The sequence below is a fragment of the Tiliqua scincoides genome, chromosome 12 (assembly GCF_035046505.1).
Source record: "Tiliqua scincoides isolate rTilSci1 chromosome 12, rTilSci1.hap2, whole genome shotgun sequence".
Taxonomy (NCBI): Eukaryota; Metazoa; Chordata; class Lepidosauria; order Squamata; family Scincidae; genus Tiliqua; species Tiliqua scincoides.
Window position 1 is genome coordinate 194,813 of NC_089832.1, and position 27,761 is coordinate 222,573.

Genomic DNA, 27,761 nt, shown 5'->3' on the forward strand with positions numbered 1-27,761 from the left:
CCTGGTGTTTGCACTGCCTGTGGAATCCGGGTAAGACAGCCAGAATTGAGGGGGTGGGTGGGGTGGATTTGGCAACAGAGGCAAGGATATCTGGGAGTGGGTTATGGTGGGGCAGACTGTTAAATGGCAACCCCCACTGCTCCAAGTGTTGGGAAGGTCCAGGGGGCACAATGTTGTCTGGGTTTGGGGGAGTCACTGAAGGCATTTGGTATCCTCAGGTCTGCTGTAGCTACAAACCTGCAGGCTTGAGCATGGGGTGGAGTTAAGTGGCTCACACCCACAAGCGACAACAGCTGCTGCCTCCCTGTGTCTCCTCAGCTTGCCCTTCCACTGCTGCCTGCCTGCCAGCTCTGCCTCTTGGCTGCCAGCACAGCCTCTGCTGAATCCCGTTTTGACTCTCTTCCTTCCCCAGAATCTTCAGCTTGTGTCTTACTCTTCAACCCTGAGCCTCATGGTTGTTAATCATACATATTTATAGTCTGCTTTCAACCAAAAAAATCCACAGCTTGGTTTGTAGAGAAGATCAACTAAGTGAACAGCTCCCTGTCCCCAAAGGGCTCACAGCCCAAAGAGATGCAGAAGAGACACCAGCAGCCGCCTCTGGAAAAGATACTCCGCTGAATGGGCGGTGAGGGACAGTTTCTCTCCCCCAGCAGTCCAGAGGAGCCCCACTTGGAAAAGGGCCTCTGAGAACGAGAAGGGAAGGAATCACCTCCTCTGGGGGGCCGAGGGGCTCTGACGGAGGCTCCCAGTTGAGCACGTTCTTGGGCCCTCTTGTGTCCCGCCAGGCAGACTGGCCAGGCTGTGCCTTGGGGCCTGGCTCCAGAGCCATGGGCAGACAGCACCAGTCCCTGCCTCGCAACACGGCTTCCTTTCTCACACCACCTGCAGTCATTTGCATGGCAGGGATGCGAGGGGGAGCACTGCAAGGCTGAGGGGGCACCTCTGGCAAGGCAAGGCACTTCAGTTTCTGAATAGAGAAACACCTCAGCCTCCCCCCCCCCCGCATGAAAGCCCTCCCTGTTAGTTTTGCAGAGGTGGTGTGACCCAGACCGTGGCTGGATGCCCTGTGCGAGGAGCACGCTGAGGAGGAGAGTGACCTGCTTCAGTGAGTGGGATGCAGGTCATAGCAGTGTGTAGTGGTGCCGGGTTGGAGGGAGGCAGAGGCAGTGAAAGGCACCCCAAATGTGTCACCCCCTCGAAAGCCTCACAATCTGCTGCTTACGCAACCCACACCAGCTGGCCTCATGGATGGGCCAGCCCTGCGCACAGGCCTCGGAGGGACATTGGCTGTGACCTGAAGTAGGCAAAGGGTGGTCCAAAGCATTGCTTCGAGGCTCAGTTCCATGTTCCATCGTGGACCATCCGTACTGAGATGGATGGATGGTGCAGTGGGTACAGAAGACTCTGCCAGGGCTCCCCTGCAGCACATGGTGGTTCTCCCCCCTGAAGGGCAGGGCAGGCTGATCAAAGAGGCAAGATGCAAGGCAAGGCACCAGGATGTAGATCTCTGGTTGTCTTGTGTGCTCCCTGGGGCTTTTGGTGGGCCGCTGTGTGATACAGGAAGCTGGACTAGGTGGGCTTATGGCCTGATCCAGCAGGGCTGTTCTTGTTTTCTTAGACAGATTCAGCCAGGGCATGGCAAGAGCTGCAGCCAGGCTTCACTTAGTGGGGGCAAAGTGGGGCAGCTGCACGGCACTGCCTTGGAGAAGAAAAGTGAACCTGTTTTCCCTTTTCTGACTTGGCAGGTTTGGTCAGAATGTGAAGCACGGTCCGGACATCATTGATGACAACAACAACATCACTATCTTCACCCGCATCTTGGACCGCCTGCTGGACGGCTATGACAACCGACTGCGACCAGGTCTGGGAGGTCAGTCAGTGTGCTGCACTGGACATCGGTGGGCTGCATGGGTGGTCTGACATTGCTTCCTGCTGGTTGTTGACTCCCACATTAGCTGGGTTCCCCTCAAGCTACTCCTGCAGCCTCCTTCATGGCTTGCATGGCAAAGGGGCTTCCTTATGTTCCACAGAAGCAGCTCTACCTTGGGACCAGCAGTCCATCCCAGTGCTCCCTGGAGAATATTGGTTTCCTGGGAGCTTCTCCAGAAGGGAGTCTGTCCAACTGTGAAGATAATGAATTGCCTGTTTCCGCGCCAGAGAGTGGTGGTTGCAGGAAGTCAACTGCTGACTCCTCCCTCCTCTGGCAGAGCTCCTGAATAGGTGCCCTGCAGTGGGAAAGGAGACCAAGATGAAAAATAGACAGGAACTGAGGCTGCCAGTTGAGGCTGGCATGGTCATTGTAGCAGAGGGCAGTGCAGTGAGCAAGCCAGGCTTCTGCCTTTCAGGAGCACCTCAAGGCAGGAGTGGATTGGCTTGATGGGTTTCCCCAGTGAGCACAGAGGAGAATTCTCCCCCCCCCCGGCAACCTCCAGTATTTTAAGAGTAGTGCCAGTAAACACCCTGTAGTGTTCAGGGCACTACAGAACTGTGGAGTTGCAGAGGCCACACAGCGCCCTCTCTGACCCAAACATCTCAGCACCCCATCTGACCCAGCTACCCTTGGCAGCTGTTGGCACTGCTCAGCCATGTCTGCAGAGAACAGGCAGAGAATGTTCTATGTGTGTTGGGAGGGTCACAGCATGAGATGCATCCCCTGGGTTTAGTGGACTTCATTCAGTTCCTGTGCAATGAAGGCACTGGCCCTCTCTCCATTGCAGAAATGGATGGGATGGCCGTAGACCAAGGAAAACCATTGGTCTGTCCAGCAGAGTGTTCTCTGTGCTGCACAGCAGAGGTTTTCTAGAGTTTCAAGGAGGGTGGGTGTTTATTTACTTTTGTGGGATGCTACCAGATATTGAACCTGGACCTTAGCAATGAGACTCTGTCAACACTCTTGACACTGTATCTGCCCCACAGGCTCAAACTGGCTTAAGACACAGTGCCTCTCCTCAGAGGACCATGTGCAGTATAGCAAAGACTTTGAACACACAGCCCAAGTTACGGTTCCCAAGATTAGACTCCTGGGGTGAGATAGCTGGGAGGGGCTTAGTCCACCCCCACTAGCGCAGGCAACTGCTAGAGATCTCCAACAGGTGGCCACTCATCCTCTGTCTGCCAGCTTCCAGCAAGGATGAGTCCAAGGCTGCACCTCTGTCCAGTACTAGGCCACCTTTACAGCTAGGATATATTTGACATGTCTGTCCTAAATTTCCTTCCCTGTAGTTTCAAGCCATTGGTTCTAGTCCTGCCTGCACGGGCTCCAGAGCGCCAGTCCTCCCCCTCTCTTGTGTGGCAGCCCTTCAGATACTGAGCAGTGGCCATCAGGTCTCCTCTCCACCAGGCAAACGCACCCAGCTCTCTGAACCATTCCTGGCAGGACTTGGTGCCCGGACCACTCACGATCTTGGCTGCCCTTCTCTGCATTGGCTTATCAATGCATTTCTCAAAAGTTGGTGCCCAGAACTGGACTCAGGATTCCAAGTGAGGTCTGACGAGTGCAGCACCGAGTGGAACTCTGACTTCTCAGGGTCTGGGCTGTGTGCCTCCGTCAGTGCGGCCCAGCATTGTGTTCACTCTTTCTGTGACTGTGTCAGTCTGTTGGCTCCTGGTCAGCTTGTGGTTTACTAAGGCAAGTAGATCTTTTTACGTGTGCTGCTGCTGCTTTGCTGAGGAAAGACATGCCAAGTAAATGAATACAATCAATTTGTTTCATACAGTAGATATACCCTAAGGAGAAAATGGGACGCTGGGGGCGTGATGTATGAGTGCCGTTAATGTGGAAGAGGATTGGGAGGAAAAGCAATTTAAGCCTCGAATTACAATGACTGGGAACCTTGAGGAGGTAGGAAGACAAACACGTGGAAGCAACATGGGAGGCTTCCACCTGCTCTGGCTGACCTGTGGAATATTTTCCATGGCTGCTGCAGACATTCGGGGTCCTCTGCAGAGCTTCAGACACCAGAGGCACGTGGGGTTCCCCCAGCCACACGCTGCCTGAGGAAAGAGAGTAGTCTGGCCCTTCTGGATGGCTGTGGGGAGGGGGGCTGGAAACAAGCCGTGTGGCTGACAGGCTGCCTCTTGCTGCCGCTGCCTGTTTGTTTTCATCGCCCGGCTCTTTCCCCATCTGCTTCCACCCACTCCGATGGTTGCTCCTGCTTGCCATTGCCAGGAAAATGGCACAGTGGCCACACACAAGCGTGCTTGGCGTGATGGTGCCAGACTCCTGGCATATGGCCTGATGAGGCTGTCATGGCAACTGCTCACCAGACTGGGAGACTGGAGAGCAGAGGTGTTTTGGGAAGGATGGTGAACCAGAATGGAGGTGCCCACGGGGGGGGGGGGGGACACAGGAGATGTGTTTGCTCGTAGAACCTATCACTGCGTGTGCACATGCACAGTCTTCAATCCTGGCCTCTGTACAGAGACTGCAGAGGGGCCCTTGCTCCAGCTCAGAGTCTGCTCCGCTCCCACTTGCATCTCCTTTCCCCAAGGCATAGCAGGAGAGGCACCAGGCTCCTCACTGGAGGGAAGGGCTTTGCTCCAAGTACTGCCGCTGGCCGTCTGTGACGGGAGGTAGCCTCTTCCTGGATCCTTGGCCTGAAAGTGGCAGAGGGTGGGTTGGAGAGCGGGAGGGCTAGCTGCCTTGCCTGCACAGTGGTCCAGGCCAGGTGTGGGGAGTGTGGCCGGCCTCTGCCCAGCAAGCCCTGCCCCCTGCTGCCTCCCGCTGCCTGGTCTCCCTGAGAACTCTGCTGAGCTTCATGACTCCTCTTCAGGCAGGATACGCCCAGGAGCACACGCCCCTCGTGGTGCTTCTCCTTCCCACCCTCACAGCTGTTCGAAGGGAAGCTGACAACACAGCAGAGGGTGGAAGGTCTCCGCATTTGGGGTCAGGTGAGGGCGGTCAGAGCCCAGCATCAGTAGCCTCCACAGCACCAGACAAGCCCTGAGGGGGGGCCAATTCCTCCTTGCCAGAGTCTGTTGATTAGTACGTGATTCAGATTGGGCCCAAATTAGTTCTGGGGCAGGTGGGTCTGCGGTGGGGCGCCAGCAGCAAGGACTGGAGTGGAGGGGGGTAAAACAAGCCCACGTTCAGTTGTCCTGGACCTTAGAAGGCCCTTCTGGGTAGAACAGCAAACGAGCTAGGGAGGCTCTGGCTGCAGGCGTTTCTGACCCCCCCCCCCCAACCTGTAGTTCAGAACATCCAAAACAAGGACTGTCCTTGGCCTGCACTAGCGACATCCTGCTGTCAGCTGTTGAGGAGAAGAGCTGGCTAAGCTGATGCTGTCCTTGTTTGTGATGGCGCAGGCAAGACACACAGGCTGCATCTGTCAGGTGCAGAGGACTGGACACCTTCAGGAAGGAGGGGAAACAGCAAGCAGAACAGGGGCACGAGGTTTGGACCAGCTCTGAGAAATTTTTGAAGCAGCAGCAGTGAGTGGGGGATGCCCTTGAGCAGAGTTCAGCTCAGGAGCAGCGGGGCCTGCATTTGCTCCACAGTTTGAGTGCTGCCCCCAAGAACAGTGTCCAAAGTGTAGCCTTCCAAAGTTTCAGGGGCAGTGTTGTGGATGTTGGATCTCGAACGCTTCACAAAGTTATGTGTTGGCTTTTCTGGGATGCGGTGGAATTGTGGAGCCAATAACTGGCAACGCAAGATCAGCTCTGCAAGATGTCAGCTGCTAGTCACTTGGGAATGGTTTAAAACAGGGGTGTCAAACTCATTTCATACCAAGGGCCGAATGGCATTCATGATGCCTGCTGAGGGCCGGAAGTGGTTAGGCAGGAAGTGATGTCATTAAACAATTGATAACCCAAAATAAGCACTTTTTCTCACTTAGGAATTCATTAACTACAAATGACAGAAGAGAAAACATGCAAACCTTTATATTTCAAGATATGGGAGAGCCCAATTTTCATGGGGGCTGCTCTTTTAGCAGTAATACCTCAGCACTGCTCAGCAGCTGAGAGCCTGTGGGCTGGATAAAAAGCTTCCACAGGTGGCATCCTGTCCCCAGGCCTTATGTTTGACACCCCTGGTGTCAAATCACCTAATTACTTTGTATCTGTGGTTCTGCCTTATAATGTAACAGGGCTGTATTATTCATAAGGCTGACTAGGCTGAAACCTAGAAGTCCCCCAGGGACTGGGCCCATCTTTTTAGATGGGTTAGAAGGAGGTTGAAAGGGAAGGTAAAAAGAGTCCAATCTCTCTAGAGTGCATGGAGGCTGCTTAAAACAACAATAATAGAGGCCCAGCAGAGGTGTATACCGCAAAGGAAGAAGGGTTCCACTAAATCCAGGAGGGTACCCGCATGGCTAACCAGCCAAGTTAGAGAGGCCGTAAAGGGCAAGGAAGCCCTTCTGTAAATGGAAGTCTTGCCCTAATGAGGAGAGTAAAAAGGAACATAAACTGTGGCAAAAGAAATGTAAGAAGGTGATACGGGAGGCCAAGCGAGACTATGAGGAACGCTTGGCCAGCAACATTAAGGGGAATAATAAAAGCTTCTTCAAATATGTTAGAAGCAGGAAACCCGCCAGAGAAGCAGTTGGCCCTCTGGATAGTGGGGGAGGGAAAGGGGAGATAAAAGGAGACTTAGAGATGGCAGAGAAATTAAATGAGTTCTTTGCATCTGTCTTCATGGCAGAAGACCTTGGGCAGATACCGCTGCCCGAACGGACCCTCCTGATCAAGGAATTAAGTCAGAGGTTAAAAGAGAAGATGTTTCAGACCTCATTGATAAATTAAAGATCAATAAGTCACCGGGCCCTGATGGCATCCACCCAAGAGTTATTAAGGAATTGAAGAATGAAGTTGCTGATCTCTTGACTAAGATATGCAACTTGTCCCTCAAAACGGCCACGGTGCCAGAAGATTGGAGGATAGCAAATGTCACGCCTATCTTTAAAAAGGGAAAGAGGGGGGAAACTCCGGGAAACTATAGGCCGGTCAGCCTAACATCCATACCGGGTAAGATGGTGGATTTTGTTGGCAACCTTCAGTCTCAAAAGACTATGGTATCATGCCTCATCAAAGATAGAATCTCAAAACACATAGACGAACAGGCCTTGCTGAGGGAGAATCAGCCTGGCTTCTGTAATACGCCCTGTAATGTAGCATAACAAAGTTTCTGAAGGTGCAGTCCTATCTACACTTACTTGGGAGTAAGCTTTATTGACTATAATGGGAGTTACTTCTGAGTAGACATGCCTAGGATTGGGCTCTTTAGATGCTTTCCTTTAGCAAATGCCCAGAAAGCAGGCAGTTCTCAAAAGAGCCAGCTCCACTGTATTGATGCTCTGGGTGGGAAGAAGGGCTGCAGCTGCAACTCCAACTCCTGGCAGGCGTTTTCTAGGGGCGGTCCCGTTCCAGCTCTTCAGTGGTCCCGTTCCAGACTTGCACTTCTTTCTCAGGAGCAGGCTCTCTTCTGGTCCCTTTCCTGCTGTGCCTGCTGCTCCTGGGAAGTGGGTTCTGAAGCAGTGGCAAGAAGCCTCCCTGGTGACAAAACCTTTTCATCTTCTTCTCCTGTTCCAGATTTTAGGAAGGAGCTTCATTCCTCTTCATGTCATGTCATGTCATGTCATAATATTGTTGGATGTACTTTGGTAAGGACAACTGGTAAGGACGTACAATTAATTTGCAGACCAGAAAAGTGGCTGCAGTTTGCAAGGAGGACGGAGAATATCTAACTGCAGGAGACATCATCAGACAGGCAGGGAATGCTGATGGGGCAGTCTCTGCTGCTCAGGTGGGGGGGGGGAGGAGGACAAATGAAGAGGAGGCTTGACTTGGTTTTTAGTGGACACCTTGGCATGACCTATTATTCAGCCTTTCCTGAGGAGAACAGAATCAAGATGGAGATCCCCATGACGCCAGGGCCTCAGGCAGGTGCACACACACCCACCTGTACCAATGCCATGTCTAAACCCCCCAAGTGCTTGTCCTCCCCGGCCCAGCCAGAGGCAGATTGCCGCCTGCCTCAGTGGTGGGGGAAGGATATTGCCCAAGGGACAGCAAGTGACAGCTTGCCCCTGGAGCTGCCTTTCTTTTCTCGCCAGTGCTTGTGACTGGAAAGGGGCCTCATCGTCAAGATCAGCTGGCCCCTGGGAAGGCCTGTGTGTGTGTTTTTTTCCACTTGGATGTTGTAAGCTGCATTTTGCAAGAGACTGAAAGCATTTCTATCTCCTGATCCTGGCTGACTAAACCACTGCAGATGTATGAGATCTGTTTGTATAATTTAATTATACGGGTATCAATATTGATCGACCTTTGAAAAAACTTGCCTGCCTTTGAATCCCTGAATATTCCATGAATGAACTGGATTAGGGGTTTTCCCCTGTAACATGCAGCACGAATTGGCCTGTGTGTCCTTCAAAGCCTGCCTTGCTGCTTGTCTAACCTCTGTGAACAGAGTGAACAGTCACCACTCCACTGCAACCCTCCTCTGTGGCTTACGCCTTCCAGGTGTGTGAACTGAGCAGTGGGAGCCGCTTCAGTAGAGCCACCACACTGAACTGTGTTAAAAGTGCAGCAGGAACAATCTCTGGGGTTGTGTTCAGGAAAAACTAGTTCTGCGAGTCTGTAGCAGAAGCCAGCTGTGCACAGGGATGACTGGCTTGCATCTGTGTGGTTGCTAACCCAGCTCCCCATCATCCCTGTAGCACTTTTGCACCTCTTTTTAAAAAAATTGATTTCACAAAATAAGGCTGAATTAACATTTAAATCCATGCAAAGCTTTGCTTTTGAAGACAGCCCACCTGATGCAAGAGAGGCAAAATGCCCACTGACACAGCATTGGGTCCGCTCCTCTGTCTGCCTGTCGTTTATATTGAGAAGAGGGGAGGAAGCGACCTGTAGCAGCTACTCCTGTTTTAGGGCCACACCCCATCCATTCTCATAGCTGGTGGTCGCACAGCGCTCCTCAGCCATGCTCTGGGAGCTGAGCTTGCCAGAAGGAGGGTTCTTGCTGGGAATTGACCCTTCAGGCTGCTGGGGTGCAGCCCAGAGAGGTGTCGCAAGGGCGAGACAAGTGCCTGTGAGGATTGAGCAGCCCACAAGGGTCCTCTTGGTGTCTGAGCTGCAAGACAGCAGGATTCTGCTGAGCTGCACAGGCTCTTTCTGGGGGCAGCGAAAATGCTACACATCCTAGAAACAGACCCAGCCATGCTGCCCATGGAGTGGGCTGTGATCAAGAGCACCACGTCCCATGGCCAGAAGAGGGGCGGTGGGCACTGGGGACCCATGCAGGCTGGGAGGTGTTCTGCTCTTCCTGCCGCCTGTGGCCCAGGCCCTGGGCTTGCCCTTGGAATTGTCTGTCTCTGGGAGGAGGAGGCGGCGGCTACTGATCTGGGTTCACCACTTGCCACTGGCACCATGGAGGGGGGAGGCCTCCCCTTCCCAGCCCAGCGGCTCAAAGGAGCTGGTTTTTGGCCACGGTCTGAGTCACTAGCTGAGGAATGTTCTGCTGGGTCTGCAGCAAAGCCTGAAAAGCTGCTTCTCTGTCTCTTTTGTTCTGGGGGCTAAAATAGGAAAGAAATTCCCAAAGTGAGGAGTTGTGAACAAGAGGAATGAGGGAGCTCCCTGCAGCGTGTGGCTGCTGCACAATCGCCTCCTGCCTCTGATTAATTAAACACTTCATCCCTCTGATCGGGGCGGGGTGGGGAGCACTTTCTGCCCAGGCACAGTGTCTGGTTTGCATCTCCCTGTTAAAAATTAACTGTACAAAGTGAAGCGAAATCTCTAAGTAAATCTCTGAGGCTGCCAGTAGCGCTGTGCTGAGCTGAGCCTGTCCCCAGCCCAGAGGCATCATTATCACTGCCAAGCAGCTGAGCCCAGACATCTGCATGCCAGGAGGGCCCCCCCCCGCACAGGTCCAGTCCCAGGCAGAGAGCCCAAGAAGAGCCAGGTGGCCCCCCCTCTCTCATGCAGCCACCCCAGGCACCCTCCCTGTGGTACATTCCCTGGGAAAGTGGAGGGTGCTAACTTCTTGCCCCAGAAGCCCCACGGAGGTCCAGGCCACTATCATTTATGGACCTGTAGCCAGATACAAAGCAAGGAGAATGACTGCAGGAGGTGAGGGAGCTGAATGTCCTTTGCAATGACGGAGTGTCTGTCATTGCCTTGCTTCTTAGAAAGCATGCTTTCCCTTTATGTCTCTGCACCTAAGAGACTAAAGCCATGGCATTGCTGGGGGGGTGCAGGGGATGTGTGGACAGCACTGGGTGATGCACTTGGGGGGGTGACACCACTACTGGCCAAAATGGTGAAATCTTGGAATTTTGTAATAATACCATCATGTCATATATCATTTGACGTGTAATTTAATGCTGAATGTAATGGAACAAACCATATTGAAATGTCTGTATTCTGTCAAATGTTGTGGACATAACCTGAAAAGCAAAACATAACTGCCATCTGTAACAAAAAGTAGATTTTCCTAACTCAAAACTGACCAGTGGCGCTGATTGTTCTGAGAGCCAATGAGGTGCTGTTATGACGCAGCAGGGAACTGAGCAGGTGTTAGCAAGAGTCAGTTCTTATTCCATTTCTCGGAGCTAATACTGGAATTCTTACTCAGTTGTGTGTCATCAAGTTGGCGGCTGGTTTTTTCTTGGTTACTGATTTGTTAGGCGACCTGTACTGCTGTATATTTAAAACAATAAAGTGAATGGGGCTGAAGGGGGATTGTTGCTGTTGCCGCATTGAGGCTGTGTGCCTCGTGTCATTTATTCTGTCTGGTCTGGTACTGGAGGAGGTCCATCGTGGGGGTGGCACAATGAGCTCTTGCACCAAGTGATGCAAACCCAGTGACCCCTCTGGACTATAGATCTTTTTCAAAGGGGCCTGGAATAAGCCTGGTGGGGGGCTAAGCCCTACCGGGGGGGGGAGGGTTGCCCTAGAAGTACAGGCTAGTCTGTGCATGGCTTGGAGGGACAAAAGGGGCAGGAGACATTCTGGACCAGAGAAGATCACTACCCACAGCCAAGGTGCTCCTCATCCTTTTGTCCCCCTCCTTGTCAAAGCATTTGGAGAATAAACCACTTGGTGCCCATGCAGTCCAGGGCACCGGGCCTCCAGAATCCCCCCCCCCCGTGGCTCCCACATCAGAGCTATTCAGAAAGAAGCCTTGCATTCTGCAGCGGAACCATGCAGGATGTGGTGAGAAGGCAGGCCACAGGAGGGGGCAATGAATGGCGAAGGAGGCGGAAGTCCCACTGGCATGCTGGTGTAGCTGAAAAGGACTTGTTTGGCATCGGCTGACACCACAGTAGCTGCAGGGCAGGGGGTGACGCTCTTTACACGCCAGTGCTCATAAAATTTCACTGTTTCCTGTCTGTCAGGAACTTGCTCTGAGAAGGACCGTGGGCTTCCTGTGGAACACAAGGGCACAACCACACCCTCTCGGGTGGGAAGCGCCTGTATAGGAGAGGGAGCTCCAAGGGGGTCACTTCCAGAGTCCTGTGTGCCCTGCCCAGACTGGCCACTGCTCAGTCCTTGGCACCAAAGCCCGGAATTGCTCACTCACCAGCCCTTGTGCAGGGAAGCTGCTGGCACAGAGGGAGGTGTGGGCAAGCAGGTGTGAGAGCAGCTCTGGTCACGCCAATACACCCCTAATCACTATCCTTTTCTTGTTTCTTCCAGACACTGTGACTGAAGTCAAGACCAACATTTACGTGACAAGTTTTGGTCCCGTCTCAGACACAGACATGGTATGTGTCACGTCCTGGACCAAGGGGTGAAGCAAGGGCAGGCAGGCAGGCCAGCCTGGAGGACAGGGAGCTCTCAGGGCAGGGCGCTTCCAGAGTCCCTTCCCTGCCCAGGAGCACGCCCTGAGACCTCTCAATCTCTTTGGGGAAATCTGTCTCCTGTGAACAGATAGGGAGGAGATTGTGAAGGAATGTCTGGGAAGCCACTGAGTGGGCAGCCATTCTCCAGAATGTAGCTGCTGGTTTGCTTTCCAAGATTTTTGAAAATGCTTCTCTTTCAGTGGGAGCCATCTGAGAACCAGTTGAAATGGGAACCCTGAGAAAACCAGAGAGATCCATAGACTGGGAGCATCCAGGGCTCCTCCTGGGGAGGGGGGCCTCATTACTACACTTCTACTCTTGAATTTACCAAGAGCACCTCTGAGGGGCTTTCTGTTGAACCTCTTCCCCCATTAAAACTGGGGGACTGGCAGTAAAAAAGACTGCCTCTGTGCTGCCTCCCTGAGTGGCCCTTCTTGTCCCTGCTCCCTTGCACAGAGGCGCCAGCAGGAGGCAGGCAAGCTTGGCACAAACTGGCACAGAGCTTTATAATTCGCACTCACCTGACTGGGCTGGTATAAGAACCGTGTCAAGGTGATACACACAACATGTCTTTGTACATTCAGAAAGTGCAATGCAAATGCTGTCTGTTCTCATTCAGAGGTCTCAACGACACCAGCCCAAAGACGAGGACAGAACCGTCCCTTCCTGGGCTCCCCAACTAGTGAGGGCTGGCATGTTCTGTGGGGGAGCACTCTCATCAGAGGACCATTTTTTCCGTGCCACTTTTCACACCCACCCCTGTGGGGCACTTTCTGGCTCTGATGACCCTGCCTGACCTGGGAGTAGCGAGAACAGACTCTGAGGTCTCCTCACACGCTTGCTTGTGGGTGCAGAGCAGTCCTGCTTCTCTCTTACCTGCAAGGCCGTTCAGCCATGGGGGACCCACTCCTCCAAGAGAGAGGCAGAAATGTGCATGACTGGCCCGAGGGGCTGGAAGACAGTGAATGTTTTGGAGTGTGCTGTTTGACTGTGTTCGCCATCAGTGGTCCCTTTTGGGTCTTGGAAGACACAGTCCCTGTGGGGCGAGGAGCTAATTCAATGTCGCTGCTGCTTTTAATTTGGCCTGACTCTCTCTCTCTCTCTCTCTCTCTCTCTCTCTCTCTCTCTCTCTCTCTGGCTGTCAGGCCAGCTTTCTCTCTTTCACACCAAAGCAAAGAACCTTAATATATTCAGCCATCCAACCCTCAGGGAGTACCTCATAATTACTTCTAAGGTGGAGCATATTTGATTAAGGGAGCATGTATAATGAACTGTGGAGAAGGGAGAAGTGGGAGGTGCAGAGGAAGGGAGAGCCTGCCATTCCACTATGCAGTTTGACAAAATGGGTTCAGCGGGAGCAGATGAAAGACTAATACGCCCCCTCAACACACACTTGATTTAGTTCCACACCTTTTAGCCATGCATAGTAAATCTACTGCTTTGCGATTGGGGGGGGGGTCTTCTGCCAGCACACCATCACCCCAGGCAGAAAGAGTGGGGATGCTTCACTCCTGCCCCTCCTTTTGGTTGCCCCATCTCAAAAGGATGTGGTGGAACTGGGAAGGGTGCAGAAGAGAGTGGCCCAAACGATTGGCGCAGCTCCCTGGCGAGGAAAGGCTGCAGCATTTGGGGGTCTTTAGGAAGAGGTGCCTGACAAGGACAGGGGCGCGACCGACAACACAGCCCTACGCATATCTACTCAGAAGTAAGATCTGTAAGTTCAGTGGACCTTTGCCCCGAGCGAGTGTGTCTGGGATTACAGCCCGAGAAATACAGTTGTGCACGGGAGGGCCAGGAGGAAAGTTCTGGTGGAGCTGAGCTCACTGGGGTTGGCCGACAGGGGAGGCCGCAGCCCACAGGCTCCTCCTGAGGAAACTCCAGCAGTGCTCTTGCAGCTCTGGCCTGGGTGTTGTCTTCCTTCCTGCCAGGCAGCCACGGCCCATTCTCCCCCTGGAAGGGCAGCAGTGGAAATGGCAAAGACCCACCTCGGCCACCTTCCTCCAAGCACTGAGGAGAGGGCAGAACTAGTCAGGCATCCTGAGCATGTTTTCTTCTCTTGCAAGCAGCTCTCACAGCCATGGATAACTGGAACAGGTTTTGACCTTGGAGAAGATATTCCCTCCCAGTGTTATTTCAGGAGCCTTTGGAGGCAGCTGCCTTTCAGGACAAGAGCAGCAGCGCCTGTGAAAGGTCCCAGCAGGGGAAGGGCTCAGCCCTTGGGGAGGGGCAAGAGGTGCTCTGGCTTTCAGAGAAGTCCGTCCGCTCTCCCCAGCAGCACAGCCTGTTGCGAGCTCACCTGAACATGGCCCTCTGCCTTTCCATGCTGGACTGAGGATTGGCTGTTTTGCTCCTGGAGTAAACCATCTGCAGCTAAATGGCTTCACATCTCATCTGTCACTTCTCTGGCAGGAATACACCATTGATGTGTTTTTCCGGCAGTCCTGGAGAGATGAGAGGCTGAAGTTTGATGGTCCAATGAAGATCCTTCCCCTTAACAACTTGCTGGCCAGCAAGATCTGGACCCCAGACACGTTCTTCCACAACGGGAAGAAGTCGGTCGCCCACAACATGACCACACCCAACAAACTGCTCCGGCTCGTGGACAACGGCACACTCCTCTACACCATGAGGTCAGTGTGATTTTGTTTCCTGAACAGTCTGTTGTTTCCCAGATATTCCATGCCAGGAGTCAACATCTAGATTTCTTTGCTGAACCCTGAGATAAAAAAGCATAAAGGTTCCTCGATCTCCTCACTGTCTTCTGATGGCATTCTTCCAACTTTCCATTCCTCTGTCAACTGCCTGGACATCTTTCCAGCCCTATAAAGGTCTGCTGGGTGTCATACAAAAAGCACAGAACTGGCTCCATTTGGCACTGCTCAGTGAAAGAACTGACACAAGACTCGGTGCTCGTTTTGGGCATATAGAAACACTGGTTCAGTTCCAGCATCTGTCTTAAGAGACAGTTGGACATGTCTTCTCTCAGCCTGAGACCAGGGACAGCCGCTGCTAGTCTGAACTGACATAACCTCATGAAATGTTCTGACTCAGCAGTAGACCATGCCTTGTGTGGTGGTCTTGATGACTCAGTGTGTGTTTAAGGCCCTCCACCCCTCCCAATAAAGTTGCTTGTTCATGACTGTAAGATTTCTAATCACTTTCCATGAGTAACCGCAGCAGAAGTGCAGTTCCTTTCTTTTGGCCACATGAACTTGATAGGCAAACCTATTTGCCCTGGACATTGACAGTGTGGGTTGATTGATGCTCAGCACTTGTGCGGTTTTTGTTATGACCAGTCCTCTGAAACTGTGGCTTTGGGGGCAGTAGGCGTGAGCAGGGAGAAACGTGTGATTGTGGAGGTTTCCAAGTGCAAGTTTCTCAGTGCAACTTCTAGTGGGACATACCTGGATGCCAGCAGCATCTGGGGCCTGCAGAGGGCTGACAGCCACCAGCAAAGGAGGGAGTGGACTGTGGAAATCCAAGCAGAACAAGCCATGAAAACCATGGCTTAGTCCCACTGGATTGGCAGTGGGATTCTTCTATGGTTATGATGAGAAAAGAATCACACTCTGAACAAAAATGGCCCCACTTCAGAGCCACTTCAGAGAAAGCTCTAAACAGCTCCAGGTTCCTCCAAGGCAAACAGAAGCAAAGCCATCCAAAGCAGCTTCAGACAACTGGTGGTCTTCTGTCCTCTCCCTCCCTCCTTCCCTCCCCCTCCTTCTTTTGTCTGTCCCCACTTCCTCTGTGGCCTCCAAGCAGCAAGGGGGAGCTTGGGTGTGATTGACACTGTGACTGACTGCTCTGATCCATCAGAAACAAGCAGACAGACTTTCCTTGGGTCAGCTCTTCTATGACTTTGGGGCAAGTTGGGCAGAAAACACAATTATAAGCTCAAACTCTGAATTTTTTGGATCAATATTATCTGAGCCGCTGCACCTCTTCATGTAACATTTAGCCTGGGTCTCACATAGGAACACTTCTACATTACCTGTGAGTTCCGTGTAAAGTGGCCACAAAAATGGGTGGCAGGAGCAGCCCTTGCTCCCAGAATGTAAACCTCAGCAACAATGTGCTGACCTTTGTCCCCTTATGGAGGGCTTCCATCTTGGTATGTTTCATCCCATTCTGAAAACAAATGAAAAAGTTACAGTGAATTGAGTTTTGCCCATTGAAAACAATTAAAAATGAATTGAACTTGTCAGAAATGAAACAAATCATTGAAATGAGTGAGTGAAATGAATTAGGCCCCCCAGCCAAGGGACCCCTCAAGTGAATCGTAGCTTTCTGGCACAGCCCCCAGTTCTCCTTCCTGTGGATTTTGCACCTGACCAGTTCATGAGCAGGGTCCGTTGTGTCTTGCAGGTTGACCATCCATGCAGAGTGCCCCATGCATCTGGAGGACTTCCCCATGGATGTGCATGCCTGCCCACTGAAGTTTGGGAGCTGTGAGTACTTGCCTGGCAGGGCGCCTGCAGTCCTGGTTCGGAGGCATGTTTGCTCTCTCGCAGCCAGGCCAACACTGCTGCAGGGGAACTGCAGGACATTCCACCTCTGTGTCCCCTCCCCATTCATCTCAAGGCAAGCACCAGGTTGGGGGCCTCCATGGAAGAACAAGCTGTCTCTAGAATGACTTCCCCCCCTTAGAGTCCTGGGCTTCCTCTTCCATCTTAGAAGGGCACTCTGAGCGTGCAGGTCCTCCCTTTGCATAGGAGCATCCAGAAGGAGTGACTCCTGAGCACCACAACTCCACATCCCAAAACAGTGCCCGAGTGAGGAAAACCCTCCTGGCAGCCACTTCAGGGAGTCCCTGCCTCATAAGAACATAAGAACAGTCCCACTGGATCAGGCCATAGGCCCATCTAGTCCAGCTTGCTGTATCTCCTATAAAGAAAAAATTTTTTTTGTCTGTCCTAACCGTCCCAACACTCAATTTTAGTGGATGTCCCCTGGTTCTGGTATTATGTGAGAGTGTAAAGAGCATCTCCCTATCCACTCTGTCCATCCCCTGCATAATTTTGTATGTCTCAATCATGTCCCCCCTCAGGCGTCTCTTTTCTAGGCTGAAGAGGCCCAAACGCCATAGCCTTTCCTCATAAGGAAGGTGCCCCAGTCCCGTAATCATCTTAGTCACTCTCTTTTGCACCTTTTCCATTTCCACTATGTCTTTTTTGAGATGCGGCGACCAGAACTGGACACAATACTCCAGGTGTGGCCTTACCATAGATTTGTACAACGGCATTATAATACTAACCGTTTTGTTCTCAATACCCTTCCTAATGATCCCAAGCATAGAATTGGCCTTCTTCACTGCCGCCGCACATTGGGTCGACACTTTCATCGAGCTGTCCACCACCACCCCAAGATCTCTCTCCTGATCTGTCACAGACAGCTCAGAACCCATCAGCCTATATCTAAAGTTTTGATTTTTTGCCCCAATGTGCATGACTTTACACTTACTGACATTGAAGCGCATCTGCCATTTTGCTGCCCATTCTGCCAGTCTGGAGAGATCCTTCTGGAGCTCCTCACAATCACTTCTGGTCTACACCACTTGGAAACGTTTGGTGTCATCTGTAAACTTAGCCACTTCACTGCTCAACCCTGTCTCCAGGTCATTTATGAAGAGGTTGAAAAGCACCGGTCCCAGGACAGATCCTTGGGGCACACCGCTTTTCACCTCTCTCCATTGTGAAAATTGCCCATTGACACCCACTCTCTGTTTCCTGGTCTTCAACCAGTTCTCAATCCATGAGGACTTGCCCTCTCATTCCCTGACTGTGGAGTTTTTTCAGTAGCCTTTGGTGAGGGACCGTGTCGAATGCCTTCTGAAAGTCCAGATATATAATGTCCATGAGTTCTCCTGCATCCACATGCCTGTTGACCTTTTCAAAAAATTCTAAAAGGTTTGTGAGGCAAAACTTACCCTTACAGAAGCCATGCTGGTTCTCCCTCAGCAAGGCCTGTTCATCTATGTGTTTTGAGAGTCTATCTTTGATGAGGCATTCCACCATCTTACCCGGTATGGATGTTAGGCTGACCGGCCTATAGTTTCCTGGGTCCCCCCTCTTTCCCTTTTTAAAGAACTGCGTGACATTTGCCTCAGCACTGGCTGGCCTCAACTATGGCTGGCTTCTGGGAGAAGCCTCAGAGTGCAGGCTTGCAAGCTCCCCCCCCCCCCCCACACACACTCAGCTCCCAGTCTGAGCACTGACAGCAGCCTAGAAAGGTCTCCAGTGGGCCAGCAGGGGGCACTACAGTCACTGATTCAGAGAGGCAAAAGTTGGACCACCTTGTGACTATTGCACAGCCTGAAGGACATGAACAGACCCAGATTATGTTAGCAAGACACTGAGACAAGGTACAAGTGTGTTTCCCATTCCTGGAGAAAACTTCAGAATTAAGTCTTATCCAACCAGCCACGTCTGCATGGAGTTCAGGAGAGCCTGAATGATGGGCCAGGGTGGGTGCAACTCCCCTCCGTACTAGTGTCCATCTGCTGGAAGTCAGGTAAGATGTGGCTCCAGACAGACACCTTTGTTCCAGAGGCAGCCTTCTCCTGGGAGCCTTTTATTCCAGGCCTTGCGGTGGTCTTTACAGTCCTTGCATGCTGTGCTTGGTAGAGGCAGACGGTGGTGGCTAATGCTACTCTTTCCCCTCCTTCTTCCACAGATGCCTACACCAAGACCGAAGTCATTTACACCTGGACCCTGGGTAAAGTGGAGGTGGCCGAAGGAGGCTCACGCCTGAATCAGTATGACTTGCTGGGCCACAATGTCGGGAGAGACTCCATTGACTCCAGCACAGGTACCAGAGGAGCTGAGTTCCTGAGGGGCACCAAGTGCCGCCTGCAGGCGTTCTTGGCCACTCTTCCAGCCCCGCAGCTGGTAGCCATGAACCTGTGCCACTTGCAGTGCTGCCAGAACAACCTCTGAGGCTGGGTGTTGGCCACCTGCCAACTGGAGGTGAAGCACCTCCTGCATTCAGGATCGTGCTTTGGTTTCTCTTCTGTAAAATATTTGTTAGGAATCTGTTGAAAGCTTCACACCCCACAGGGAACAAGGCTCTGGTTCACATCTGGGAAGCCAAGCGCTCTCTAGATCCCAGTGCCACTAGCTGCCTGGGCAGTGGCGGCAGAGGGGGCGATTCGCCCCAGGCACTGCCATCAGGGGGAGTGACAAAAATAGCTGTTCTTAGGAAAAATACCATCATTTATATGCCATTTGATGCGTAATTTATAGCAGAATGCAATGAAACAAACAGGAGTGAAATACCTCCACTCTGTCAAGTGTTACGGGAAAAAACCAGAAAACAAAAATGCAACTGTTTTATATAATGTAAAGTAGATTTCTTTAACTCAGAATGGACCAATGACACTGATTCCACAGGCCAGCACGCATTTTGCTTCCTCAAACGTAACCTCAAACGTTAGGAAGCCTACACCATGGCTTCCTCATGAGGAAGCTGTTTGAACCATTCACTAATGAGGCTATATTATATCTCCAAAACTAGACATGATAGGGCAAAACAGATGCCATTTTTGGAATCGGCAACCCAGATTCATATCAAACCACTATAAAGTTTGGGAAAAACTTTTCTGACCCTCAATTTTGTAGACCTGTGTTATCTGAAGAGGCAATGAGATGTTATGATACATCATAGAACCAATAAGGTGTGTGTTAGTAAGGTGACATCCTCTGAGGGTGAGGGGAAGTGACACCAGTAGTGACCAAAATTGTGGAACTGGTTGTTTTTAAAAATAATACCATCATGTTAAAGTGGATTCTAAACATTCATGGTTAGGGTGACCAGATCACATAACCTCAAAAGAGGACAAGGCATCCCAAAATGTAGGACATCCAACAAAAACGTAGGACGACAAAATAAAAGCTTAAAGCATTAATCTATTGATTTCATGTGGTTGATTTAAACACTATATTACTTATTAAATTTTAAACTATATTACATATAAACTATTACACATAATGTAATATGTAGGCCCTGCAGGCAACACATAGCCTTCTTGTAATTATATAAATTTACATATATTTACAAATTATATTTACATATAATTTATTTAATTACAAGAAGGCTATGTGCTGCCTGCAGGGGGAAAAGGAGACACGGAAAAGGAGGGAATGTGCGGCGCAATCTGGGCTTCTCTTCTAGGCTGGCAGGCCTGTGCTGTATCCAGCGCAAGTTTGGGGCTGACTGTAGGCCCGCCCAGGCAAGGGAAAAAAATTCCCCTTACCCCGGGTAACACTGTAGCAGCCCCAATGGGGCTACTTGGATCCACACCACCTAAATCGGTGTCACAAATCCAGCAGCCCATGACTGGGCCAGGCTTACTGGGAAGAGGGTTAGGATCCAGCAAAACTACCGGATCCTGGCCCTGTCTCCTGCTCCCTGCTCACCTCCTGCCCCCCCGCCTCAAAATGCCTCCCTCCCACCTCCTCCCCATGCCCCCCCAGGGCCCCCCCACCAGCCAAGCTCAGCCGGTGCGAACTCACCCTGCCCCAGGGCCTCCATCAGCGCAGGGAGGTTGGCACATGCCTGTGCGCCGGCCTATCTCCCCCAAGAGTGTCACAAAAGTGCTTTATGGCACTTTCGCTACAGTCATCAGCTGGTGCAAGGGACTTGAACCAACTGAGCGGGCGCTTTGGATTGCGCCCTTAAGTTCTTTTCCAGGAGGAGGTCCTGGACAAAGAGAACATCTGGTCACCCTCTTCATGGTGGACTATAGTCTGTCAGTGGTTAGTGTGCAACCTCCAGATGCAGAGGCAGTATGTCACTGAGCCAGGGATGGATCCAGTGTTTGTGTTGGGGAGGGGGGGACATGATCACTCTCCTAACTCCAGAGCCCAGGTGAACCAGGTGAGTAGACCTGGGCTCCTGGTTGAACTTTGGCCTGTGTGGCCAAGGTTTGCTGGGCAGGTAGACCTGGGCTCCTGCCTGGACTTTAAGCCCAGATCTACCAGCAAACCTTGGCCATGGAGGCCAACTGGCAGCTCAAGTTCCAGCTGCCCTCTGGAGCCACTTCCTCCAGGCGGGTAGACCTGGGCTCTCAGTTGGCCTCTGTGGCCAAGGTTTGCTGGGTGGCTTGATGTGGGCTCCTGCCTGGACCTGCAGCCCAGATGAATTTATTTGTTGTATGGGAGGGTGTCAAAAATGTATGGGTCCTGGGTGTCAAATGACCTAGCTATGGCACTACCTCTATGAACAAGCTGAAGAAGTGGTAGATAATAATAATAATAATACAGGTATTTATATACCGCCTTTCTTGGTCTTTATTCAAGACTTTATTCAAGGCGCTTTACATAGGCAGGCTAATTTAAATCCCGGTAGGGATTTTTACAATTGAAAGAAGGCTCTATCTTTCAAGAGCCACAACAATGCAGATGTTTCACTCTGATCTGGTTTCACATTCTGGCCTCCATCCTCCCACGCTCAGAGCAGATAGAAATAGCTCAGCTCAGCTTGTCAGCTGCTTCAAGGTCGCACGGTGCCGGTGGCCTCAAACTGGCGACCTTGTGGATGTTATCTTCAGGCAAATGGAGGCTCTACCCTCTAGACCAGACCTCCTGCCTGAATAGATTATTCTGGGAACAGACAAAAAGGTCTTCCACCTGCCCGCATTGCTTCCCACCTTCCCTGGTTGTGCAGCACTCATGCCTCCCAGCAGATGGCAGGAGCAAGGAAAGTGCTAGCAAGCCAGGACTGTGTCCTCATGTAAGGATTCAGGTGGCTCACGCAAATATGTGTTCAATATGTAAAACTGTGCTATGGGTTTATCCCTTTTATCACTACGAGGAACCAATAGGGAAGGACCCTGGTGTTGTAAACAGGAAGGGAATTGCTGACCCCTTCATTTTTCTACCACTGCCAGGTAAATGGTATTCAGAGACTTTTGGATGACCTGTGAGTGGAACTGTCCTTACAGAACTGTCATAAGGGTGCTTTTAAGTGGGCCAGCTGCAATGGGAGTGGCTGGATTGGTGAGTGCAGCCAGTAAGCGCCCTTGCAATGTTTACTGTTCTTAAGGACACCAGAGATTGGTTTCATTGCCAGCCCAGAAGACTTCTCTGCCTGGTCCAATGGATGTGGATGCAGCTGTGCTCTATCATCTTTCCTTCCAGGGACGTACATCGTGATGACCACTTACTTCCACCTGAAGCGCAAGATTGGGTACTTTGTGATCCAGACCTATTTGCCGTGCATCATGACGGTCATTCTGTCCCAGGTCTCCTTCTGGCTCAACCGAGAGAGTGTCCCAGCACGGACTGTGTTTGGTGAGTTTTTGACAGAGGGCACTTGGAGACCTTGAGGAGGGGGGCAGAAGTGGGAGGCAGTGCTCTGCACCCATCCTAAACCATCTGTCAGACCCTCTTGAGTGCCACACAGATAGTGGGTATTTGGATAAAGTGTAATCAACTCTGCTGTTCTTGCCAAATTACCGCACTCCCCACAGCATGGCCGTCCCAGGTGTGGCTGACAGCCTGAGCAATGTTTACTGTGTGCACTGGCTCCGATTTGGATTCCACTAGAAAAAGAAAAGAGAGTACTGTGGAGTTGGAAGGAATTAGTGTGACTGTTCAAGATGCATTGGGAACAGAAAGAAAGGGTGACATTGTCTGCAAGGCCTTGAGCGTGTGCAGAGCTGGCAGCAAGACAGCAGCAGAGTTTAATAAATCAGGTTTATCTGACTGGCAGTGGAGGGTGAAGTGACAGTGAATGTCTTGCTTCACTTTGTTGGGAGGGGAAATTTCCTGGTGTGGCTCAAAGTGAACACAGAATGTGGGAAATTCCTGCTGACTGCGTTGGTCAGGGACTGCCTGGAGCAGCCTGAGAGATGCCCAAGGAAACAGAGCAGAGCTCAGGCCAAGGTGTTCTCATCCCCTGCCTGGCCGTGGTGGTTTCTTTCCCCCAGTTGCTGGAGAAAGTGTTAAAAATGGTCTCCCTCCAGCCCTTTGGGACAAGTTTCCTCAGTCCTACCTGTGTCCCCCAACCCTGGTCAGGTAAAAGTGGTTGTATGAAGAGGAAACTTCCTAACACAGATGGAGACCACCTTGGTACATCCAGCTGGGTTTGGTGTCTGCACTGCCTGACAGCAGAGGCTCTGCAGCAGAGAAGGATCTTCCCCAGAGAGGTTGTCAGGGGTGGGTCCTGCCGGGGCCTTCCACATGCAAAGAAGTGACTCGACCTCTCCATCATGACCCAGGCCTCAGGAGTCAGTCGAATCCCCCCTTTGCTCTAAGAGTGCTGGCCAGTGATACTGGGCTTGGAAGGCACCCTGTGGTCACTCCTAACTGGAGCAACTGTTTTCCAAGTGGCCACTGGGGAGGGAGAGGGTTCAGCAGCACAGTGACGTGGGGAACTGGTTGACCTCCCTTCCCTGTGCAGCACAGTTGAAAGGATGCCTTTTTAGCAGTTGTGTAGCCCAGCCCTCTGTGTGCACTGGCTTCTGCAAGGCTTGCACCTGTGTGCCCGAGAACGTGACATTGCATCTGTGATAACCTGAGAACGTGACATTTTCTCCATAGCAGAGGCTGCCTCCTAGGTGTCACGGCCCAACTGAACACAGGTAACAACCATCAGGTGCAGCCTCTGTCCTCCCTGGTTAACGCTGGCGTGGCTCTTGATGCTGTGTCAGAAGAGGTACCAGGCAACTGCTTTGTTTGAGTGCATCTCTTCATGGCAGAACTGCAGAAGTGTCCCACAGCCGGTGGAGCTGAACTGGAAGTAGAAATTCCACTGACCCAGTGAATTTCTGAGGGCTGCTTTGCAGTGGGAGCCCTTCAGACTTTGGGGGCCCCACAATGTCAATCCACAACTGAGCACTCAGGATCCATCCTCCCTGGTCTCCAAGCTGCATTTCAGCCTGTTGATGCTGCTGACTTTGTGGATCCTTCTGGGGGATAAGGCCCGCCCCACCGGCTTGCTGGCTTCTCACCTGTGAGGTTTGTCTGGGCCCTGAGAGAAGTGCTCAGGTTCTCCCTGAATGAGCCCTCAGGCATCTCCAAGAGGGCGAGGACCTGCCTTGCCTTCCCTGAAGGAGGAACCCAAGGAGAAGGCAGGCTGATCTGTTTTAGGCTGTTCTTTCAGCACCATGGAGAACTCCATGCAGGCCCATTGCAGGACTGAGAGGCAGAAGCCTGGAATCCTTCCAGGCACAGACCTGCCCACCGCCTTTTCAAGAGGCAGCTGCCTTGCCTGGGTCCTTGGACTGTTCCAGCATGTCCCTTCTTGCCCAGGGTCAGCACAGGTCCTTTGTGTGTGTGTGGCGGGGGGCTAGTTCTTTGGGAGAGTCAGGTTCCGAGTGCTGCGCTGGGTCTGTGACTCTGGTCTCCCAACTGACAGGCTCCGGTTCCAGCCTGGTGTTGAGTCCTGGGGTGGTTCTGACTTGACTGCTCCCTCCTCATCAGGGTTAGACTCCAAGCTACTGCTGGTGGGACTGGCTGTGCCTGCCTCGTTCTCTGCCACTAGGCCTCACTGCCCGCCATTGAGTGCCCTGCCTTCTTGGCCAAATGTGCTGATGGTGTAGTTGGGCACAGCTTCACTGATGGGGCTGCACCCAAGTATGCCACCAGCCCTTCTGGTCCTTGGCATCTCATCGTGGCACCTCATGGCGGGACGCACAAGGCCCAGCGGTGCAAGGAGGCACATAGCCTTGCTAGGTGGGTGTTGCCGCCCAGCCTCTGTCTCTGCCCGGCTGACTCTGCTCTGGTTTTGTTTCCACAGGGGTTACCACTGTCCTCACCATGACCACTCTCAGCATCAGCGCAAGAAACTCACTGCCAAAAGTGGCATATGCGACGGCCATGGACTGGTTCATAGCCGTCTGTTATGCCTTTGTGTTTTCTGCGCTGATTGAGTTTGCTGCGGTCAACTACTTCACCAAGCGCAGCTGGGCCTGGGATGGCAAGAAGGTGCTGGAGACCCAAGAACTGAAGGTGAGGCCATGCAGAAGGGAAGGTGCAGACTCTAAAGGGAAGTGTGCATGTGTGCACCCGGAATCTCACACACATGCCAGTCTCCACACAGAATCCACATATGTGCGCCGGTCCTACCCAGCACTTGAACTCATGGGCAGTGTTGACATGGACAGTGTGAGTTGAGGGCTGCAGGGGCAAGCAATCCTCCTTCCACTGGTCCGTCCATTTGCCAGACCCCTGAAAAGTCCTTTTCACCACTCCAAGGGCTCCTCCTTGTCTCTGTCATCAGTGCACAAGGAGAAGAGCTCCTGGCGGAGGGTCTTGCTGCCACTTTCCAGTGACAGGTTGGAAAGAGATCTTTATAACACCATCAAAGTCCATAAGACTCGCTTCTGGGAAAATGCCTAGGAAGGGAGTGTACTAATATTTTACGTGTACTAATATTTGTCTTTCAGAAAGCTAACATACAGAGCCCAGGCTACTTTCTCCCCTTCCGAAATGCTCCCCCCCCCCACTACCACACTACTTTTTGGGGGGCACTGACATTTGTAGCTCCTCCAATAAAGCCAGAGAGCTGCTTCAGCCCCACTTCCAGCCACCGCTGGCCTCTTCCGTTCTCTGGCTGTTTGGCACCACAAAACGTTTTTGGGATTTCGTCGCCTCAAAGCATCTTTGACATTTGCAGGTCTGGTTGGCATCTCCCATCGGTGCTGAAGACAAAGCAGCCTGCCCAAGCTGTGTCTGTTGTCGGCTGGTGGCTCTGGCAGCTCTAGAGAGCTGTGTGTTGATCTCCTGCTAGCGTGCCAGGGCCGCGTTTGTTCGGCTTCCAGCATGCTGACCACGCCAGCCGTCTTTCCTTTCAGCTTGATGCTGTTAAAGGTGGCAGCCTCCACGCATCTGAGTTCAGGGACTCAGCAGCATTTTGCCATTTCTTCTTAACCAGGCTGGAGTGTGCTGGAGGCAGCAACACACTTCCTGCTGTTTCGTAGTCGACAAACAAGCACAGCCGCAGGGTCAGTCCTGGAAGAGATCTTCGTTTTGACCAGGTGGAGGAGCTGCACCTGTCCTAAAACTGGCCAGATGCCCACACAACCCACTCAGCCCCCATGAGTGACGGGAAAGCAGAGGAGCTGTGCCCACAGCTTCTCTGCTGGCCCCCGTCTCTCTGGCTGCCTTCAGGGCTGTACAAGACACGCGTTGCAGGCCGCAGGCCTCCCGGCCCCACAGTTCCTTCTTGACAGGCTTGGACAGTTACACAGAACTTGTCTGGCGGCTCTGACACAGCATGATCGGGACAGCTGCTGCCTGCAGTGCTGGGTAGTTCTGGTGGCCTTTCAGGGGCGGCTTTTCAGCCGTGCACCTGTGCTAGTTTCCAAAGGTCTCCCCTTTCCTTCTCAGAAAAAGGAGCCTATTACATTGGCAAAGAAGACCAACAACACCTACAACATTGTGGGCACAACCTATGCCCTCAACATCACCAAGGAGCCAGGTCTGCCCACCATTGCCAAGAGTGCTGCCGCTGCCGCCGCCGCCACCACCACCACCACCACGGCCACCCCCACAGCAGTGGTCATCCCCCCGAAGGTGCCCCGGCTGGAGGAGAAGCCTCCTGAGAACAAGAAGACCTACAACAGCGTCAGTAAGGTAGACAAAATGTCCCGCATAGTTTTCCCCATCCTGTTCGCCATCTTCAACATGGTCTACTGGGCGACGTATGTCAACCGGGAGTCGGCCATCAAGGGCATGATCCCCAAGGAATGAAGCAGCCCCACTGCCCTTCCATCCATCCCTGTGGCATGGGCAGGGGAGTCTCTGCAGGGCTCCTTTGCCTTCTGGCTGGTGGTGACACTTGCATTTTATCTGTTGCTGTTGTTACTTTTCTCCACCTGACTTCTTTCTTCTCTCCTGCAAACCAAACTGTGATTTTTTTAAAAAAGAAAAATAACCAAGAACATTCAGTTTATTCCTTGTTTACATTCATTTCTTTTTGTTCTGGGCAGAAGGTGTCCTAGCAAAGCGTCCCTCTGATTCGCTGATTCTGACGCCTGCACTCCCCCTCCCTCCCCCTCCCCTGCCTGGAAACCGGCTGCCTGGCCTGGCCATTCTGTTCTGTCCTGCTGAGGACTGCTGGGCAGTTTCTTCCTGCCCTCTGATGGGTGGTCCTGGCAAAGTAGTGTCCCCTGGCCTCGTGGATCTGGTTGGTGAGGCTGGCTCCACGGCTTCTCTCCTGCTGTGCAATAGCCACTTTCTCTCTGGAGCAGCCACTATCTCTAAGAGAAAAGCGATCCCCTTCTGGAGAGCCTAAACAGAGCCATCTTGGGAGTTGCCATTAGGAGAGGCAGACGCAGATTAGCCACGGCATGCGCGCGCATGTGCTAGGGCAAGGCGGGTCCACATTGGCATTAATTTCAATGAGTTAGCCTGAGTGGATGGCAACAACTGACACGCCTGGGACTATCAAGGCAGTCTGTAGAGTTGCAGACCCAGCAGTTGAGTTCCCACCACATTCCTGCTTCTTTTACGGATACTGGTGAAGTTCTCTCCCTCTGAATTCCATGCTTGACCTTGTAGGTCTCGGTTACCTGCTTGTGGTCACAGAGGGACACCATGTATTTATTATCTGCGGTTATTGTGGACTGGATTTCCAAATGCTGTACGGGCACGGTTTAGCCTTGCGGCAATGCTCAAGCAAGTCTGTACGTTGAGATACTGTGTGCAGTGGTGTGTTTTGACAGAGTGTGTTTGCACAGCTAGGTGCATCAGTCTGCCCAGCTCCACTTTATTGCTTCCTGAATGTATACGGTTTACATGTATCTTGATAAGCTGCTGCAGTCTCTGCGCGTGCGAAGCATTGCCTTTCGGCAGTCACTTGAAAATGAGTCTGGTTTCCAGGCGTGACCTGCTTCGTGGCACCGCATTCCGGGGGAGGGCAAGAAGCAGGTCAGCAACCACCTTCTCTTGTGCCAGTGTCTGCACTTGGGACGGTCAGGCCACTGACCCCTCCGAGGAGCTGAACTGTTGGAGGAAGAAGAGAAAAGGGAAAGAA

General features: G+C 52.2%; 1 protein-coding gene across 1 annotated transcript; it reads left to right on the top strand.

Annotated features, from left to right (window-relative positions):
• The first annotated feature begins 1,770 nt into the window (after nucleotides 1-1,770).
• Nucleotides 1,771-26,476, top strand: LOC136663255 (gamma-aminobutyric acid receptor subunit alpha-3-like). The gene is made up of 8 exons (XM_066640254.1): nucleotides 1,771-1,873; nucleotides 11,638-11,705; nucleotides 14,193-14,413; nucleotides 16,149-16,231; nucleotides 18,456-18,590; nucleotides 21,920-22,072; nucleotides 24,522-24,733; nucleotides 26,114-26,476. The coding sequence occupies exons 2-8, from the start codon at nucleotides 11,703-11,705 to the stop codon at nucleotides 26,474-26,476; spliced, it is 1,170 nt and encodes a 389-aa protein (XP_066496351.1). The 5' UTR covers nucleotides 1,771-1,873; nucleotides 11,638-11,702.
• Nucleotides 26,477-27,761: the final 1,285 nt, after the last annotated feature.